At 49.8% G+C, this 19,238-nt stretch overlaps 1 protein-coding gene across 2 annotated transcripts; it reads left to right on the forward strand.

Annotated features, from left to right (window-relative positions):
• The first annotated feature begins 9,849 nt into the window (after positions 1 to 9,849).
• On the forward strand, positions 9,850 to 19,175 carry PPP2R5B (protein phosphatase 2 regulatory subunit B'beta). Of its 2 annotated transcripts, XM_081239273.1 has the most exons (15): positions 9,850 to 10,669; positions 11,130 to 11,586; positions 12,365 to 12,561; positions 13,174 to 13,275; positions 13,436 to 13,528; positions 13,654 to 13,784; positions 15,163 to 15,222; positions 15,321 to 15,429; positions 15,966 to 16,019; positions 16,094 to 16,144; positions 16,483 to 16,602; positions 17,476 to 17,603; positions 17,882 to 17,983; positions 18,127 to 18,192; positions 18,392 to 19,175. In XM_081239273.1, the coding sequence occupies exons 2-15, from the start codon at positions 11,388 to 11,390 to the stop codon at positions 18,537 to 18,539; spliced, it is 1,560 nt and encodes a 519-aa protein (XP_081095399.1). In that variant the 5' UTR covers positions 9,850 to 10,669; positions 11,130 to 11,387; the 3' UTR covers positions 18,540 to 19,175. The 2 variants fall into 2 exon arrangements, with proteins under 2 accessions (XP_081095399.1, XP_081095400.1); XM_081239274.1 differs by lacking the exon at positions 18,127 to 18,192 and having other exon boundaries at positions 9,877 to 10,669.
• The last annotated feature ends 63 nt before the right edge of the window (positions 19,176 to 19,238 follow it).

Genomic DNA, 19,238 nt, shown 5'->3' on the forward strand with positions numbered 1-19,238 from the left:
TACGGGCTACGGGAAGGCTGTTGCTTGAGGTGCCAGCCCCTCAAAGGAATGCGCATGTGCTGACTCGTCCGACTAGTACTTGAGGTAGTTGGCGAGGATTTAAAGGGACAGTGTCCCACTAAACTTCGTAAAAAGCTTTCCAGAGGCATAGTTAGTGTGAGCCCAGTACGCATCTCTAAAAACGATAAAGTGAAAACATTTGCATTTTACAAAACGCTTAACCTTCCGCTATCTCATTCAACCCTCACAGCAACCTCTAAGGTGGAGATTATTGTCACCATTTTACAGATAAGGAAAGAGATTTGTAAAGGTTGCTGTGAGTCCACTGTGAAGGGGGTCTCACCTGGAATGCTTGACCGGAGATTAACTGATCTTCCCTTCTCTCTGTACTTGGTCAGGGCTCCAGCCCCTCCCTGTAATAATAATAATAATGGTTTTTAATATCTCTAATCCTAGAATTCAATAAAGAATGGATTCTAACCCCCTTGAGCAGAGGTTTATTGTTTTGCACAGCCCTTGAGCTAAGAATGTGTTTGTTTTTTAAAAATATTTATTTATTTATTTATTTTGGCTGCCCCGGGTCTTGGTAGCGGCACATGGGATCTTCATTGCGGCATGCGGACTTCTTAGTTGCAGCACGTGGACTCTTTAGGTGTGGCATGTGAACTCTTAGTTGTGGCATGCATGCAGGATCTAGTTCCCCAACCAGGGATCGAACCCGGGCCTCCTGCATTGGGAGTGCGGAGTCTTATCCACTGGACCACCAGGGAAGCCCCCTAAGAATGGTTTTTACATATTCGAATAGTTGGGAAAAAATCAAAAGAATATGATTTCATGACGTGAAAATCATATGAAATTCACAGTGTGTCCACAAATAAAGTTTTAGTAGAAGACAGCCATGCTCATTTGATTAAGTACTCTATAGGGCTGCTTTCTTGCTATAGCAGAGTTGAGTACTTGAGACAGAGGCCTGCAAAGCCTAAAATATTTATTTTCTGGCCCTTTACAGGAGAAGTTTGCCCACTCCTGCTCTACAGGTTTAGCCACACAAGCTCCCTTACGTCATGATGACTTAGGAGATACCCACAGGTAATTATAATTCCATTTTAGCCTTACTAGGGAGAGGGACTCTACTGCAATCTAAAGCCAAAAGTTGGCCGGAAACAAGGGCAACCACCCTGGCCTGAGGGTCAGGGATCTGGATTCCAGTCCCAGCTCTGTGTGGCCTCAGGCAAGTCACTGCTCCTATTGGTGAGATTGTTTTATGCCCCTTAGCCTGGGGTTGGGTTAGTAGGCCAGACGGCTCATTACCTGGAAGGGGTCTGAGAGAATTGTGGGAAACACTAGGAAGGCCCCATTCTAGGAGACTGGCTAATAAGATGGCTGCTCAGAAAATGCTTGTGGAATGAATCAAGAGGTCTGCCTGACCCCCATGACAGGCCAGGGGCAGAGCTGTGTTCATCGAGTGTTCATTAAATTAATAATAAAAGTAATAGACACCATGAATTGAGCCCATGTGATGTCCTGGACCCTGGGCTTGTCACTTTACATGCATGACTTCATCTGCTCTTCACCACACAGGCTCATGAGGGAGGCACTGTTGCAGCAGAAATAGAAATGAAGTTTTCCCTCTCCTGAGAACAAGGTAAATAAAGGGAACAGTGAACAGGCTAGAGAAGAAACATAACCTGGCCTGAAAGAGTGAGTCAATCCTAGTTTTATTTTAACTGTTACTAAACTGTAATGTCTGTAGCTAGATTTGCCCTTCACAAAGCTAACCTGTCACCACTAATCCTGTGTAATTTACAGTCTGCACCTGGTATTTGCTTTCCCTATAATCTCTAGTAGCAAATCACCCCTTGTAGCTGTTTGCATTTCAGAAAGGAGGTCCCAGACCAATTACCCAGAGACTAACGGACCCAATTACCAGCTTGCCTGACTGCAGCAGTGACTGTTTTGAAATAATGCAAGAAGAATGCAAGACATTCACCATTTTGATCCTTATCACTTACTTCAGACTGCGAACTCCCCTATAAGGATCCCTGTAATTCCCCAGGAAGGGGAGCACAGTTCTTGAGGTGCTAGCCTACTGTCTTCCCTTTGCCTGGCAAAGAAAATTAAAAAAGCCTCCCTATTTCTTACCTTCCAAATCTCTGTCTCCGTATTTTTATTCGGCATTGGTGTACAGGGAGCCAAGAATTTGGCAACAGCACTATTAATACCCCCATTTTACGGAGAGGAAAACTGAGGTTGTGTGCCTAAGTGCCTGTGGAGCAAGTGAATGAACAAGCATCACTTCTCCTCCCAAAGGCAGTGGGAATAGAAGGGAGATTCTGGAGTCTAGGAAAAGTTGTCCTTATGTTCCATCTAAGAGGGAGCTACCATTCCCCTGCAGTGGGAATGGAGAGTACCACCTGCAAAAGGTGGGGACACCGGGCCATTCCCTATATCCAGACAGACCTCCAATCTGGGGTGGCTGCTTCCTAGGTTGGCTTTCTGCCACTGAGGCTGCACTCAAATCTTGTCTTTCATTGTAACTTTACTAGGAGCCACATCTGTCTCTCAGAAGTGGGTGCTTGTGAGTCCACTCCTAAGCCTGATTCCCTCTGTGGCCAGGACACAGTGCAGTGTCTGTGCCACAACAGAGAAGTAGATAGGACTCAGAGGGATAGAAAGTTCCTTCCTGCCACCTCCCCCTAGACAATACACAGTGAACTCCACAGAAATCCAACAAATACAGTAGCCCTGGGCACTGGACAACTGGATCTCAGAGAACTCAGGGGTCTGGAAAAGTATGGGGCCAGGGTTCCTCCCCACAGAAAGAAAAGGAGAGGGCCAGGCTTTGTGGGGCTTCTTGGGGGCCTCCCCACATCAGATAGGTGGGAACTTATAAGGCAAACCAGGTTCTCTAGGCCTCAGGGGCCCTAGGGGGAGGCTCTCCCTTCCCTAGGAATGGCCCACCCAGAAGAAGCCCCTCTGGGAATTTCCTCAGTGGGATAATGATAGGTGTAAAATTGATCACGGAAGGTAGCCTGGGGGCTGTGGCTTTTGACTTGGCCATGGTGGAGGGCCTGGATTTTGCATTTTGTCTAAATAGTGGTAAAATATACATGATAAATTTTACCATTTCTAAAAGTACAATTCAGTAGTGCTAAGTGTATTCACATTGCTGTGGAACTAATCTTCCGAACTTTTTCATTTGCAAAACTGAAATTCTATACTCATTAAACAACAACACCAAACTGGGTGAATTTTGTGGTATGTGAATGATACCCCAAGAAAGATGATTTAAAAAATAATTTTTAACTCCCCACCCACCATGTGACATTGTATCTATTCTGAGACACAGTTCAAAGGCTAGTTCTTGCAGGAAGTCTTATGTGTGTCCTCCACACTTCAGTACCCCAGTCCTCAAACTGAGCACTCCCTTTGTACAAAGCACCAACCCTCCATGGCCAACCTGGCCTGGAGACCCTCAGAGTTCAGGGCACTAGCCCCCAGGGGACCTGGGATAGGGGGCTGGCACTGGCGTGCTCCTGACTTAGGACATGGGAGGTGGGGGCCTGGACCGTGGTCCCAGCTTTGATGGTAGGCTATGTAACCCTGGGCAAAGCACTTCTCCTCTCTGGGCCTCGGGGTCCTCACCTGGTTGTAGAAGGCTTGGTGGGCCTGCCCTCCCCCAGCTTCTTCTGCAGGGGCGTGGGAGAGGCTTCATCTCCTGAGCCTGGGAGATGGGCAAGGAGAAGATTATGGGTTTCCAGTTGACAGACGAGGTCACCAAGAGCCAGATAGACAAGACCTGCTGAGCAAGGGGTTTCATCCTGGATCTCAGCCTGGCTAAACTGTGGCCTTTGCTCTTTATTGCTCCAGTAGGTGAGTACCTCTTGGGTACCCAGGCTCCCTCTGCAGCAGGGGAGGTGGCTAGGTGGTTCCACTGGGGCACTGAGTGGTCAAAAAGGCCTAAGGCAGAGTGAGGAAGACTCTAAAAAGGGCCCCAGCCCACTCCCTGACTTCATCGTGAGGTTTCATTGCCCACTCCTGATGCTCACATGGACCAGTTGTTTATTTAGGCAAAACTGCCGGGTGGAAGCAGAAGAAAGAAGAACTACAATTCTGCAGCCTGTGGAAGGAAAACCGCATTCACAGAAAGACAGACAAAATGAAAAAGCAGAGGACTTTGTACCAGATGAAAGAACAAGATAAAACCCCAGAAAGACAACTAAATGAAGTGGAGATCGGCACCTTCCAGAACAATAATTCAGAATAATGATAGTGAAGATGATCCAGGACCTCAGAAAAAGAATGGAGGCAAAGATCGAGAAGATGCAAGAAATGTTTACCAAAAACCGAGAAGAATTAAAGAACAAACACCTAGAAGCATCAAAAAACAAACACCTAGAAGAATTAAAGAACAAACAAACAGAGATGAACAATACAATAACTGAAATGAAAACTACACTAGAAGGAATCAATAGCAGAATAACTGAGGCAGAAAAACGGATAAGAGACCTGGAAGAAAGAATGGTGGAATTCACTGCTGCGGAACAGAATAAAGAAAAAAGAATGAAAAGAAATGAAGACAGCTTAAGAGACCTCTGGGACAACATTAAACACAACAACATTCACATCATAGGGGTCCCAGAAGGAGAAGAGAGAGAGAAAGGACCCGAGATTATAGTTGAAAACTTCCCTAACATGGGAAAGGAAATAGCCACCCAAGTCCAGGAAGCACAGAGAGTCCCAGGCAGGATAAACCCAAGGAGAAACACGCCAAGACACATAGTAATCAAATTGACAAAAATTAAAGACAAAGAAAAATTATTGAAAGCAACAAGGGGAAAATGACAAATAACATACAAGGGAACTCCCATAAAGTTAACAGCTGATTTCTCAGCAGAAACTCTACAAGCCAGAAGGGAGTGGCACAATATATTTAAAGTGATGAAAGGGAAGAACCTACAACCAAGATTACTCTACCCAGCAAGAAACTCATTCAGATTCAACAGAGAAATCAAAAGTTTTACAGACAAGCAAAAGCTAAGAGAATTCAGCACCACCAAACCAGCTCTACAACAAAGTTCCTTTAGGAACTTTTCTAAGTGGGAAACACAAGAGAAGAAAAGGACCTACAAAAACAAACCCATAACAGTTAAGAAAATGGTAATAGGAACATACATATCGATAATTACCTTAAACGTGAATGGGTTAAATGCTCCAACCAAAAGACACAGGCTCGCTGAATGGATACAAAAGCAAGACCCATCTATATGCTGTCTACAAGAGACCCACTTCAGACCTAGGGACACATACAGACTGAAAGTGAGGGGATGGAAAAAGATATTCCATGCAAATGGAAATCAAAAGAAAGCTGGAGTAGCAATACTCATATCAGATAAAATAGACTTTAAAATAAAGAATGTTACAAGAGACAAGGAAGGACACTACATAATGGTCAAGGGATCAATCCAAGAAGAAGATATAACAATTATAAATATATATGCACCCAACATAGGAGCACCTCAATACATAAGGCAACTGCTAACAGCTATAAAAGAGGAAATTGACAATAACACAATAATAGTGGGGGGCTTTAACACCTCACTTACACCAATGGAGAGATCATCCAGAGAGAAAATTAATAAGGAAACACACGCTTTAAATGAAACAATAGACCAGATAGATTTAATTGACATTTATAGGACATTCCATCCAAAAACAGCAGATTACACTTTCTTCTCAAGTGCACATGGAACATTCTCCAGGATGGATCACATCCTGGGTCAGAAATCAAGCCTCAGTAAATTTAAGAAAAGTGAAATCATATCAAGCATCTTTTCCGACTACAACACTATGAGATGAGAAATAAATTACAAGGAAAAAACCGTAAAAAACACAAACACATGGAGGCGAAACAATACGTTACTAAATAACCAAGAGATCACTGAAGAAATCAAAGAGGAAATCAAAAAATACCTAGAGAAAAATGACAACGAAAACACGGCGATCCAAAACCTATGGGATGCAGCAAAAGCAGTTCTAAGAGGAAAGTTTATAGCAATACAAGCCTACCTCAAGAAACAAGAAAAATCTCAAATAAACAATCTAACCTTACACCTAAAGGAACTAGAGAAAGAAGAACAAACGAAACCCAAAGTTAGTAGAAGGAAAGAAATCATAAGATCAGAGCAGAAATAAATGAAATAGAAACAAAGAAAACAGTAGTAAAGATCAATAAAACTAAATGCTGGTTCTTTGAGAAGATAAACAAAATTGATAAACCTTTAGCCAGACTCATCAAGAAATAGAGGGAGAGGACTCAAATCAATAAAATTATAAATGAAAAAGGAGAAGTTAAAACGGACACCGCAGAAATACAAAGCATCATAAGAGACTCCTACAAGCAACTCTATGCCAGTAAAATGGACAACCTGGAAGAAATGGACAAATTCTTAGAAAGGTATAATCTTCCAAGACTGAACCAGGAAGAAATAGAAAATATGAACAGACTAATCACAAGTAACGAAATTGAAACTGTGACTAAAAATCTTCCAACAAACAAAAGTCCAGGACCAGATGGCTCCACAGGTGAATTCTATCAAACATTTAGAGAAGAGCTAACACCCATCCTTCTCAAACTCTTCCAAAAATTTGCAGAGGAAGGAACACTCCCAAACTCATTCTATGAGGCCACCATCACCCTGATACCAAAACCAGACAAAGATACTAGAAAAAATGAAAATTACAGACCAGTATCACTGATGAATACAGATGCAAAAAACCTCAACAAAATACTTGCAAACGGAATCCGACAACACATTAAAAGGATCATACACCATGATCAAGTGGGATTTATCCCAGGGATGCAAGGATTCTTCAATATACACAAATCAATCAATGTGATACACCATATTAACAAATTGAGGAATAAAAACCATATGATCATCTCAATAGATGCAGTAAAAGCTTTTGACAAAATTCAACACCCATTTATGATAAAAAAAACTCTCCAGAAAGTGGCCATAGAGGGAATCTACCTCAACATAATAAAGGCCCTATACAACAAACCCACAGCAAACATCATTCTCAATGGTGAAAAACTGAAAGCATTTCCTCTAAGATCAGGAACAAGACAAGGATGTCTACTCTCACCACTATTATTCAACATAGTTTTGGAAGTCCTAGCCATGGCAGTCAGAGAAGAAAAAGAAATGAAAGGAATACAAATCGGAAAAGAAGGAATAAAACTGTCACTGTTTGCAGATAACAAGATACTATACATAGAGAATCCTAAAGATGCCACCAGAAAACTACTAGAGCTAATCAATGAATTTGGTAAAGTTGCAGGATACAAAATTAATGGACAGAAATCTCTTGCATTGGTATACGCTAACAACGAAAGATCAGAGGGCTTCCCTGGTGGCGCAGTGGTTGAGAGTCCGCCTGCTGATGCAGGGGACACAGATTCGTGCCCCGGTCCAGGAAGATCCCACGTGCCACGGAGAGGCTAGGCCCGTGAGCCATGGCCGCTGAGCCTGTGCATCCGGAGCCTGTGCTCTGCAACGGGAGAGGCCACAGCAGTGAGAGGCCCACGTAATGCAAAAAAAAAAAAAAAAAAAAAAAAGAAAGATCAGAAAGAGAAATTAAGGAAACAATCCCATTCACCTTTGCAACAAAAAGAATAAAATACCTAGGAATAAACGTACCTAAGAAGGTAAAAGACCTGTATGCAGAAAACTATAAGACACTGATGAAAGAAATCAAAGATGACAGAAACAGATGGAGAGATATATCATGTTCTTGGATTGGAAGAATCAGTATTGTGAAAATGACTATACTACCCAAAGCAATCTACAGCTTCAGTGCAATCCCTATCAAATTACCAGTGGCATTTTTTACAGAACTAGAACAAAAAAATCTTAAAATTTGTATGGAAACACAAAAGACCCCGAATAGCCAAAGCAGTCTTGAAGGAAGAAAATGGAGCTGGAGGAATCAGACTCCCTGACTTCAGACTATACTACAAAGCTACAGTAATCAAGACAATATGGTACTGGCACAAAAACAGAAACATAGATCAATGGAACAGGATAGAAAGCCCAGAGATAAACCCACGCACCTATGGTCAACTAATCTATGACAAAGGAGGCAAGGATATACAATGGAGAAAAGACAGTCTCTTCAATAAGTGGTGCTGGGAAAACTGGACTGCTACATGTAAAAGAATGAAATTAGAACACTCCCTAACACCATACACCAAAATAAACTCAAAATGGATTAGAGACCTAAATGTAAGACCAGACACTATAAAACTCTTAGAGGAAAACATAGGAAGAACACTCTTTGACATAAATCATAGCAAGATCTTTTTTGATCCACCTCCTAGAGTAATGGAAATAAAAACAAAAGTAAACAAATGGGACCTAATGAAACTTAAATCTTTTGAAAGCAAAGGAAACTACAAACAAGACGAAAAGACAACCCTTAGAATGGGAGAAAATATTTGCAAATGAATCAACCGACAAAGGATTAATCTCCAAAATATATAAACCATTTATGCAGCTCAATATTAAAAAAAAAACCAATCCAAAAATGGTCAGAAGACCTAAATAGACATTTCTCCAAAGAAGACTTTCAGATGTTCAAGAAGCACATGAAAAGCTGCTCAACATCACTAATTATTAGAGAAATGCAAATCAAAACTACAATGGGGTATCATCTCACACCGGTTAGAATGGGCATCATCAGAAAATCTACAAACAACAAATGCTGGAGAGGGTGTGGAGAAAAGGGAACCCTCTTGCACTGTTGGTGGGAATGGAAATTCATACAGCCACTATGGAGAACAGTATGGAGGTTCCTTAAGAAACTAAACATAGAATTACCATATGACCCAGCAATCCCAGTACTGGGCATATACCCAGAGAAAACCATAATTCAAAAAGACACATGCACCCCAATGTTCATTGCAGCACTATTTACAATAGCTAGGTCATGGAAGCAACCTAAATGCCCGTGGACAGACGAATGGATAAAGAAGATGTGGTACATATATACAACGGAATATTACTCAGCTATAAAAAGGAACAAAATTGGGTCATTTGTAGAGACGTGGATGGATCCAGAGACTGTCATACAGAGTGTAGTAAGTCAGAAAGAGAAAAACAAATATTGTATATTAACGCATATATATGGAACCTAGAAAAATGGTACAGAGGAACTGGTTTGCAGGGCAGAAATGGAGACACAGATGTAGAGAACAAATATATGGACACCAAGGGGGGAAAGCGGTGGGTGGGGTGTGTGTGGGGTGGGATGAACTGGGAGATTGGGATTCACATGTATACACTAATATGTATAAAATAGATAACTAATAATAACCTGCCGTATAAAAAATAAATAAAATAAAATTCAAGAAACAAAACAAAACAAAATTGCTGGGTGGAGATTTCACAGTGTAGTGTAGGGGATGGAGTCCAGGGGAATGAAAGGTGTTGGGGTCCAGAGTGCTAGGAAGGGGGTCCCGGACTACAAGCCGGAAAATTTTGGCAGGAATGCCAAACTCCTGGAAGTCCACCTGCGCCTTGGATACCCTGCAGCAGGATTTTGAACAGGAGACCCCAGTAGCACATCTTGGGTCCCAGAGGGCCTGGGAGTTCCATCCAGGGAGGCTAGCTTGCCTGGGGTGGGGTGGCAGCACCAAGGAGCACCCCCTGCTCTGATGCTTTGCCACTCCTAGGCTGGCCCTTTAAACCCAGATCATGATGTCACCTTAGACAGCAAGGGACGGGAGGGGGACTGCAGGCCTGAGGAAGGACTGCATTTCCCAGCAGCCTTGGGTGCACCACACCCCTCCCAGCAGGCACTGGCTCACTGCAGACTATTAACCAGTCCAGTGCCAGTTTCTACTGGGGTTTTGAAGCGTCCAGCCATTCTCTAGTGAGGGTGGGGTTCCCTTGGGGGTGGAATGCCTGGGGCACAGATGGAGCAGGCCAAATCTTTGGGCCTGACATAGGATTGGGCCTCTTTCCTGCCGGAGTCCTGGCATCGCCCCCAGCTTCCTGGTGCAGACTCCTGAGTCTTCCTCTCTCCCTATGCAGTCTCCCTTGCAGAAAGCAGGAACCCAGCGCCAGTTGGACCCCTTCCCGCTCAGCTTCAGTCTTGTCCCTGGGTGCCCGCAGGAATTACCCCTTTGGTCAGGCAGCCGCTTTTATCGGTGAGGGGACTACATCTCCCAGCTCCCCCGGGCGGGAACTTCCTGACGCAGCACCCCACCCACCCACCCACCCCCGCCCCCGGCCCCCAAACCCGCGGGGATGTGCGGGCCGACTGGGGGAGGTGACTTGATGTCATCGTGAGCAGCTGGGCGGCGGGTGCCGGTGCGCACAGAGCCGGGTCTCCTGTGGTGCTGCGCGGGTCGGGTGCCACGACTTGAGGAGAGGTCTGCGCGCTGCCCCGGCCAGCCCAGAGCCCGTCGGGCGCCCGCACCCCGACCCGGGGCTGAGTTGGGTGCACGCTCCGGCCCCCCCGGAGCCAGAGAGAGAACCCAGGAGCGCCGCCGCCCAGCGCCAGCGCCCTGAACCGGACCGCGGCTCGGGAGCCCTGAACAGCTGCTCCCCTCCCCACCGGCAGCCCCTGGAGGGTCGGCGACCAAAGTCTGGGCATCTGAGAAGTGAGTGGCCCCCCCCTCGAGAGGCAGATGAGATCTGGGGGCGAGGAAGGAGAAACTGAGGGGGGGGAGGCTGCGGGTCGTGGGGGGGTCAGGGGGATGGGAACCCTCATTCTTGGGGAAGTCCCTGGTGACCGGATTAGTGGAGCAGAAACGGGGGCCCCATTCTGTTAGGGGCCAGGGATGAGGAACGAGGTCCCCGTTCCAGGTAGGGTCTGGCTGGCGGGAGAGGCCCTATTTCGAGATGGGTTGTTTTGGAGTCTGGGGCCTTTCAGTCCGGGAGAAGGGAGGGCCCTGTCTCCTGTGGGAGAGGGCTGCACCTCTCTTTAGGGTCTGGGCCAGGGTAGGAGGGAAAGAAGACTTGGGCGCTCCGCCGCAGCCCCACACGCTGTCCTGAAAGAACTGACAGGCTCTCTCTGTCTCTTTCTTGCTGACCTCTCTGCCCTGACTTCTGTTTTAAAAGAGCCAGGGTGGGAACCCTAACTGGACTCTTCCGACCCTCAGGAAGGACCTGAGACCTGAGCCATCCTCCTCTCTACCGTGCTTGCCCCCCAGGACTGGGCAGTTGCCAGAGGCCCTGGGGGGGGGGCCAGGACTGTGCTTGTGCTCCTCCCCACCGCACAGGATGGGCCCAAGTTAGTCAGCCCAGCCTCACGCAGCGTCCTGCAGGCCCAGAGGGAAGCTCAGGGGCTCTGAAGGCTTGGCCCACCGCCTGACCGCCATGGAGACGAAGCTGCCCCCCGCGAGCACCCCCGGCAGCCCCTCGTCCCCAGGGCTGTCCCCGGTGCCCCCACCCGACAAGGTGGACGGCTTCTCCCGCCGTTCCCTCCGCAGGGCCCGGCCCCGGCGGTCCCACAGCTCCTCTCAGTTCCGCTATCAGAGCAACCAGCAGGAACTCATCCCACTACCCCTGCTCAAAGGTGAGCCCGGCTCTTGGCCCCGGGGCTACCTGAGTCCTGGAGTGGGCCCGTGAGGTTTGGGGGTGGGGGGGTGGGAAGCAGCTGGCAGCTGCGATCAGAGGGAGTCTGGACGGCCCCTTCCAGGCCAGGGAGTCCACGACCTGACCGCCACCCCCCAGCCCTCTACCCTCTCTGCTGACGCATGGCCTGACTGGCCTGTCATCCTTGGAGGTGGGGCATCTGGAGGTGGCGCCACCCTGGGGGGCAGACCAGGGCCAAGGGTGGGGCCTACCGCTTGGGTTCCAGGAGGCCACTAGCAGCCCAGCTGCTGCCGGGGTCCTGGGGCAGGTGCTTAGCATGCTTCCCTGCAGTCACCGTGAAGTCCCCCCAGCTCTGGGCTACAGGCCCCAGCTGGCTGAGGCAGAGGGCACCCGAGAGGTCCTCGGTGCTGGCTCTTCTCCCCACTTCTGGCTCTTAGAACAGAGTGCCGCCTGTGAGAGGGAGGCAGTGGCTGTTTGGGCACCTGTGGAAAGCCCAGGCAGCCAGGGTCTGTTACCATGCTTTACAATCAGGCTATCGTGTTCTCCGAGCCTAGGTTGGGATGAAGAGGTGAGGCTCCTTTACTTCACAAGAATGGAGGGTGGGACAGGAGTTGTTTGCTTTCTGCAAGGAGCGGGAGATGGCACACAAGCATGGGGTCTGGGGGGCAGAGGAGCCTGCCTCAGGGATTAGGAGGGCCCACCCCTGCCCAGCGCTGTGGCAGCTGGGGCCCAGGCTCAGCCCCCTCCTTCCTCCCCAGATGTGCCAGCCTCTGAGCTGCATGAGCTGCTGAGCCGGAAGCTGGCCCAGTGTGGGGTGATGTTTGACTTCTTGGACTGTGTGGCTGACCTGAAGGGGAAGGAGGTGAAGCGGGCGGCGCTCAATGAGCTGGTGGAGTGTGTGGGGAGCACTCGGGGGGTCCTCATTGAGCCTGTCTACCCAGACATCATCCGCATGGTGAGCACCTGGCACCTGGCCTCTGGGGGAGGGCTTGGTGCCCATGGGAACCCTAAGCCTGCCTGCGGAGCCCCCGTGTGGAGAATAAACCCACAGTCTTTGGCTTGGCCTCAAGGCCCACATCTTGCTCCCCCGCAACCCCTGTCCCAGCCCCACTGCTGCCCAGTACCCAGCTAGTGTAGGTTACTCAGTGCCTCCTGGGTTTGTCCCACTCTGCGCTTTTGCTTATGCTCTCCTGAGGCCTGGTGTGCACTCCCACCACGTTCCTTATCGCCATGGCCTGGCTCAGGTGCTGCCTCTTGCATGAAGCCTCTCTCAATGCCCAAGCTAGAAATCTCCCTTTTGCTGCTTAGAATGTCCTTAGACCTTACCACTTTCCATCTCGTCTTCCCTGCTGGACTGCACCTGATAGCGGGCAGGGATGTATCTCATCCACCCCTGGGTCCCCAACCCTGGGCCCAGGTCTATCCATGAACTAGATGTTCAGGTAATGATTGCCAAGGAGTGAATTGGTTGCTTGGGTAGGTGCTGAGGCCCGTTAAACTTTGGATGAGGGATGTCCTGGTTTCCTCCTTCAAGGGTTCTTCCATAAAGAACCCTGTGTCCCCTCAGATCTCAGTGAATATCTTCCGGACGCTGCCGCCCAGTGAGAACCCTGAATTTGACCCTGAAGAGGATGAGCCCAACCTTGAGCCTTCATGGCCACATCTTCAGGTATGAGGGCTGGGGAAGACAGGGATCTGGGTTTCAGAAGAGATCGGAGGAGAGGGTAGAGGGTCTCCTTAGGCCCTGGACTGTTGGATGAGGGCCACAGGGTGGGATGAGGGGGGAGGCTGCTCCTGAGCTCACCTTTCCGTCTGTTCCCCCCCTCCAGCTGGTATACGAGTTTTTCCTGCGTTTCTTGGAGAGCCCAGACTTCCAGCCCTCCGTGGCCAAGAGATATGTGGATCAAAAGTTTGTCCTGATGGTGAAGTGGGGAGCCCAGGCCGGGTGGTGTCATGGGGCAGGGGCAGGCTCTCTGAGTGGCGTGGGGATAGGATGGAAGCAACCTGGCTTGGCCTCTTTCCTAACTCCTGATCCTGTGTCCCACAGCTCCTGGAGCTATTTGATAGCGAGGACCCTCGGGAGCGTGAGTACCTCAAGACCATCTTGCACAGGGTCTATGGAAAGTTCCTGGGGCTCCGGGCCTACATCCGCAAACAGTGCAGCCATATCTTCCTCCGGTGGGTGCCTGCGGCCTGCCCCGCTGGGACCTGGGGAGGGAGGGAGAGAGCTATGGGGAGAAGACAGAGGCAAAAGCTTCTGGGCTGGGGGGCCCGGTTTTTTCTTGGCAACGGATTATATAATTTTTGCTCGTACGAATCCTGTGAGATCAGTAGAGAAAGGGTATTTATTTCCATTTTACAGATGAGGAAATTGAGGCTGAGAGATGAAGTGGTTTGCAGGGACTAGGTCAGTTCAGGGGGCCTAGGATCTAAAGTCACACCAGGCCTTAAGGACCCAAAGAATGAGATTCTTTCTGCAAATATGTATTGAGCGCCAATGCCCACTGGGCATCAGGGACCCACACTGCCTTGTAGTTGAGACTGGCTCTTGAGCTAGATAGCCTGTGTTTGAGTTTGGTTCAAATATTTGGGTGAACTTGGGCAAATTATTTAAGCTCTCTCCTAGTTTCCTCGTCTCTAGAATGGGAATGATAACTGTACTACACAGAGATAATCATGAAGATGAAATGAGGCAGTGCCTTCAAAGCGCTCAGTATAGGATCCCTCTCCTCCAGGAGCTCAGTGTATTAGATCCCTTGCTTATTAACTTTGGAGCAAGTTTCATTGAATTGCTGAGCCTTGATTTCTTCATCTATATAATGGATCTAATAAGGTCTACCTCCTGGGATAATTTTGAGAAGCACATAGCACAGAATAGACACTGTAAGTGTTTGTCATTCTTTTGGTTGATTGGCATGAAGAGTGAAGGACTCGGGCTAGGTGCCTGTGGACTGGATGGGGGCCAGGTCATGAGGGTTAGGGTCTCGGGGAGGAAGAGACGAGTTGGAATGCTTCATAGAAGAGAGGTTTGAATACCAGAGGGGAAAGGGTGGGTGGGATGAATTGGGAGATTGGGGTTGACATATGTACACTATTGATACTATGTATAAAGTGGATAGCTAATGAGAACCTACTGTATAGCACAGGGAACTCTACTCACTGCTCTGTGGTCACCTAAATGGGACGGAAATCCAAAAAAGAGGGGATATATGTATACGTATAGCTGATTCACTTTGCTGTACAGTAGAGACTAACACAACATTGTAAAGCAACTATACTCCAATAAAAAATTAAAAAAAAAAAGGAGAAGAAGAAGAAAGGTTTGAGCTGGGACCCAAAGTGGCACTGGTGGCTGGGCTGAGAAGGGTAATAAAGAGGTGGGTGTGGATCTCAGTGGGGCCTGGTTTGGGGTTTGGGGGGGAGAGCACAGCCTCTGGGTGGGGAGAGAGTTGGATTGATGTGCAGGCTGGGGGTGGGCAGGCAGGATGACAGAGAGGAGGGCTGGGCCTGCTCCAACTGCCTTGAGCCCTTCTGCATCCTTCTCTTCCTCTCAAAGGTTCATCTATGAACTGGAGCACTTCAATGGCGTGGCTGAGCTGCTGGAGATCTTAGGAAGGTGACTCTCTCTGGGCATCAGCTGGAGCATCAGGATTCTGGGAGGAGGGACTGAGGCCGTCATCCCAGCCCTCCTCATCTCTTCTGCCCCCTCCTCAGCATCATCAACGGCTTTGCGCTGCCCCTGAAGACCGAGCACAAGCAGTTTCTTGTTCGGGTCCTGATCCCCCTGCACTCCGTCAAGTCCCTGTCTGTCTTTCACGCCCAGGTAAGGCCCAGGCCTGGTCCCGCCACGGCAGAGAGGTCCCGGCAGCCACCCGGGCCTGCAGGGCCAGCCGGGCACTCTGATTTCAGCCACACTAACGCGTGAACTCACGGGACCCTCTCTCACCTTTTTCTTGACTAATTCTGTTCGTCTACCTTAGAGAACCCCCGTGACCGTTTAAGGCCGATCTCAGACACTGGCCTCTGAAGACTTCCCAGCCCCCTGCCGCTCGGCCTGCCTGGGCAGGATTGAGCTCTCCTCCTTCTGTATTCCCATAGATCATGATACAGATTCCGGCTAAGGAAACTTTTGTAAAATTTGAAAGGACTACTTTGCTGAATGTTTCCCCCGTGAGGTCATTGTTGTGTCCCCGCACACCAAGCATGGTGCCTGGTGTATCCTAGGTGGTCAGTAAATGATCCGTGACTAAGAGAATAGACATAGGAAATGAGCCAATGTCTAGCGTCCTGTCCTGGTCCCCTCCTGACCCCTGTCCTCTTTCTCTCTGCCTCCTCCTCCCCCGTCACGCCCCTCTGCAGCTGGCATACTGTGTGGTACAGTTCCTGGAGAAGGATGCCACTTTGACAGAGCATGTGAGTACCTCTGGGGGGGAAGGGCAAGCCCCCACCCCTGCAGGTCTGACTCTTTTCTGCCTCAACCCCTACAGGTGATCCGGGGGCTGCTCAAATACTGGCCAAAAACCTGTACCCAGAAGGAGGTATGAAGGGCTTTTTTTTTTTTTTTGCGGTACGCGGGCCTCTCACTGTTGCGGCCTCTCCCGTTGCGGGGCACAGGCTCCGGACGCACAGGCTCAGCGGCCGTGGCTCACGGGCCCAGCCACTCTGCAGCATGTGGGATCCTCCCGGACCGGGGCACGAACCCGTGTCCTCTGCATCGGCAGGCGGACTCTCAACCACTGCGCCACCAGGGAAGCCCTGAAGAAGGGCTTTGATATCCACCACGGGGAGGTTGGGAGGGCTCAGCTTCCAGAGGACAGTCAGGTGTGTGTCAGGGAGATGGGAACTGCTGCTCCCTGTGTCCCTGCCCCCACCCCAGGTGATGTTTCTGGGGGAGATGGAAGAGATTCTGGATGTCATTGAGCCCTCCCAGTTCGTGAAGATCCAGGAGCCCCTCTTCAAGCAGGTGGCTCGCTGTGTGTCCAGCCCCCATTTCCAGGTATGGGGCCGGAATGGGTGGGGGTGAGAGCCAGGGTATGGACTGGTAAGGTTGGCAAGTTGACCTAACACAGCTTCCTCTGCCGTCAGTTTCTCCTCTGGACCTTCCTGGGTCTAATAATGGGGAGATGCTGGACTTAGGGTCAGGAGTCCTAGGGTCAAGCCTCAGATCCACCTCCCACTGGCTGAGGAGCCTTGAGCAAATCACTTCACCACTCTGAGTCAGATTAGGCTTCCTTATCTGTGGATGGGCCAACAGGTGGTGATGAGAGCCGAAGAGACGGTAGCATAAACACATTTCAGATGTTTAGCAAACGTCCATGAATGAGATGGATGGTTGTCATCACTTTTCCGCTTTCTTAGTGACCTTAGATTTCATTAGCCCCACTTCAGAGCCCAGCAAGGCTTCTCCACACCATCCAGGCTGGCCGTAACCGGTGTTCTCCTACACGTGTGTGCAGACTTTCTCTCATTTTTATGAGCCATACCTGGTGGTTGTCAATTTTTCCTCACAGTGGCTCTGGCACTTCAGTTTACTGAATACCTCATTTGATTCTTACAACAGCCATATGGAGGTAGCTATTATTAGCCCCACTTTACAGATTTGAAAACAGAGGCTGAGGGGTTAAATACCCTGTCCAAAGTCATGTGGCCAGTGTGTAGTGGAGCCAGGATTCACCTCTGAGTGTTGGACTCCTAATCCAGTGTTCTTTTCACCTCACCATGTTGCTTCCTTCCGTGGGTCAGATGAGCCCTAAAGACGGGGTGTGTGGAGGGCAGGGCGCCCTGGGTTTTGGGTTGCGGATGGATACCAGGCCTTGCATGTGCAGGGAAGCCACTGCCAGGCGCCTACTCTGCCATCTCGCTGCCCCAGGTTGCAGAGCGGGCTCTGTATTTCTGGAACAATGAGTATATCCTGAGCCTCATTGAGGACAACTGCCATACTGTGCTGCCTGCTGTGTTTGGGACCCTCTACCAAGTCTCCAAGGAGCACTGGAATCAGTGAGTGCCTGGGCCTTGACCTAACCCACAGAACCTGGGGCAGGGCCAGCCAGTCCAGAACTGGGGTTACTGCTAGTTTACTGCTAGCTGGAGAGGATCAGGGAAGGCATCCGAAGATGGCAGAGGGGTGGTGAAAGGGGCAGGCAGAGGGCAGTGCTTGTGGTGTTCAGGGCTGCATGCTGTATTTGGGACACAGGGACAGGCAGAATGCCAGAGAGGGAGGTGGGACCCAACTGAAATTGCTCTCATCTCTCACCCCCTCCCTTGACCCTGCCAAGAACCATTGTGTCTCTGATCTACAATGTGCTCAAGACCTTCATGGAGATGAATGGGAAGCTATTTGATGAGCTCACAGCCTCCTACAAGCTGGAAAAGCAGCAGTGAGTGCTGGGAGGCTGGACATGGAGGGAGAGGGGAGAAAAGCAGAAAAGAACAAGTTCCTAATGGTTGGAGGGAACCGAAGAGGACAACCCACATCCCATCTGATCAGATGTTTAAAGTCTCTCCCTTTTTTTTTGCCAAGTGCTGGGGCATCCAAGCCCAGTTATCCCCTGCATCCTCCAATTATCCTCCCAAGTACTTCTTCCAGGTATGGAGCATCCTATACTTCAGCTGGGGCCTCTCAGGGCCAGGCTGATCCATTTACTCCATGACCACAGGCTGGGACCAGTCTCTCCTTAGTGCCTTCTCCCCTAAGTGGAGTCTCTTTGCAGGTGGGGTGGTGGTGAGGGAGGCTGAGTTGCAGGTGGGGCCCCAGGTAAGGGAACTGCCTCACCCTCTCTCCCCAGGGAACAGCAGAAGGCCCAGGAACGTCAGGAGCTGTGGCAAGGCCTGGAGGAGCTACGGCTACGCCGGTTACAGGGGACCCAGGGGGCCAAAGAGGCCCCGCTCCAGCGGCTTACACCCCAGGTGGCCACCGGTGGAGGTCAGAGCTAAAGATCCTCAGAAGGGGAGGAGCTAAACCCAGAGCTGTCAGTCCCTCCATCTCCCTCCTGCCCAGGGGTCCAGAGAGATACACACCTACTCCTGGCCTTGCCAGAGGGGGCTCGGAGGGCTTCCTGCCTGGCCCGGCGTGGGCAGTTTCCACTGGGGGGGAGAGGAGGAGAGATGGGGGTCCTGGCAACAGAACTCTCAGGCCCTCCTGGCAGGACTTGACCAGGGCAAACTTGACCAGGAAGCTGCCATCGGGGATCTGCCTCTGCCCCACAAAGCTGGGCTACAGACTGCAGGCAGGTTCCCACCCCCTGCTCCCAGCCTAGGGCAAGGGGACTCGGCCCCTCACCTGCCCCACCTTGTGCCAGCGGGAGGTCCTTCCTCACCCCACCATGGGATCCATGGTCTATTTATTCTCCCCCAGCTCACCTGCAACACAGACACTATCCTGGGCCTGGGGCACCCTCCTTCCTTCCCTCCCCTCCCTTGCCCTGTACATCCTTGTCCCCTTTTTATTTATTGGGCAGGGGGAGGGGTGAGGGCACAGGCAGAGGATTCCCTGTGTCCTGGGGCAAGGGGTGGGGGTGGTCACAGTAACCATGGTCTGTTCCCCTTTCCCTGGCTGGGGGTAGATTTAATAAAGAGAGAAACTCATGATCTGCGTGCTTTATTTAGGACAAAGAGGGAGATGAAATGATGAAG

The sequence above is a fragment of the Mesoplodon bidens genome (genome assembly GCF_964165515.1).
Source record: "Mesoplodon bidens genome assembly, chromosome: 7".
NCBI lineage: Eukaryota > Metazoa > Chordata > Mammalia > Artiodactyla > Ziphiidae > Mesoplodon > Mesoplodon bidens.

Coding starts and splice junctions, on each gene's coding strand:
- PPP2R5B (XM_081239273.1), top strand. CDS start 11,388: ATGGAGACGAAGCTGCCCCCCGCGAGCACCCCCGGCAGCCCCTCGTCC. Junction 11,587..12,364: donor CCCACTACCCCTGCTCAAAG/GTGAGCCCGGCT, acceptor CTTCCTCCCCAG/ATGTGCCAGCCTCTGAGCTG. Junction 15,223..15,320: donor CTGCTGGAGATCTTAGGAAG/GTGACTCTCTCT, acceptor CCCCCTCCTCAG/CATCATCAACGGCTTTGCGC.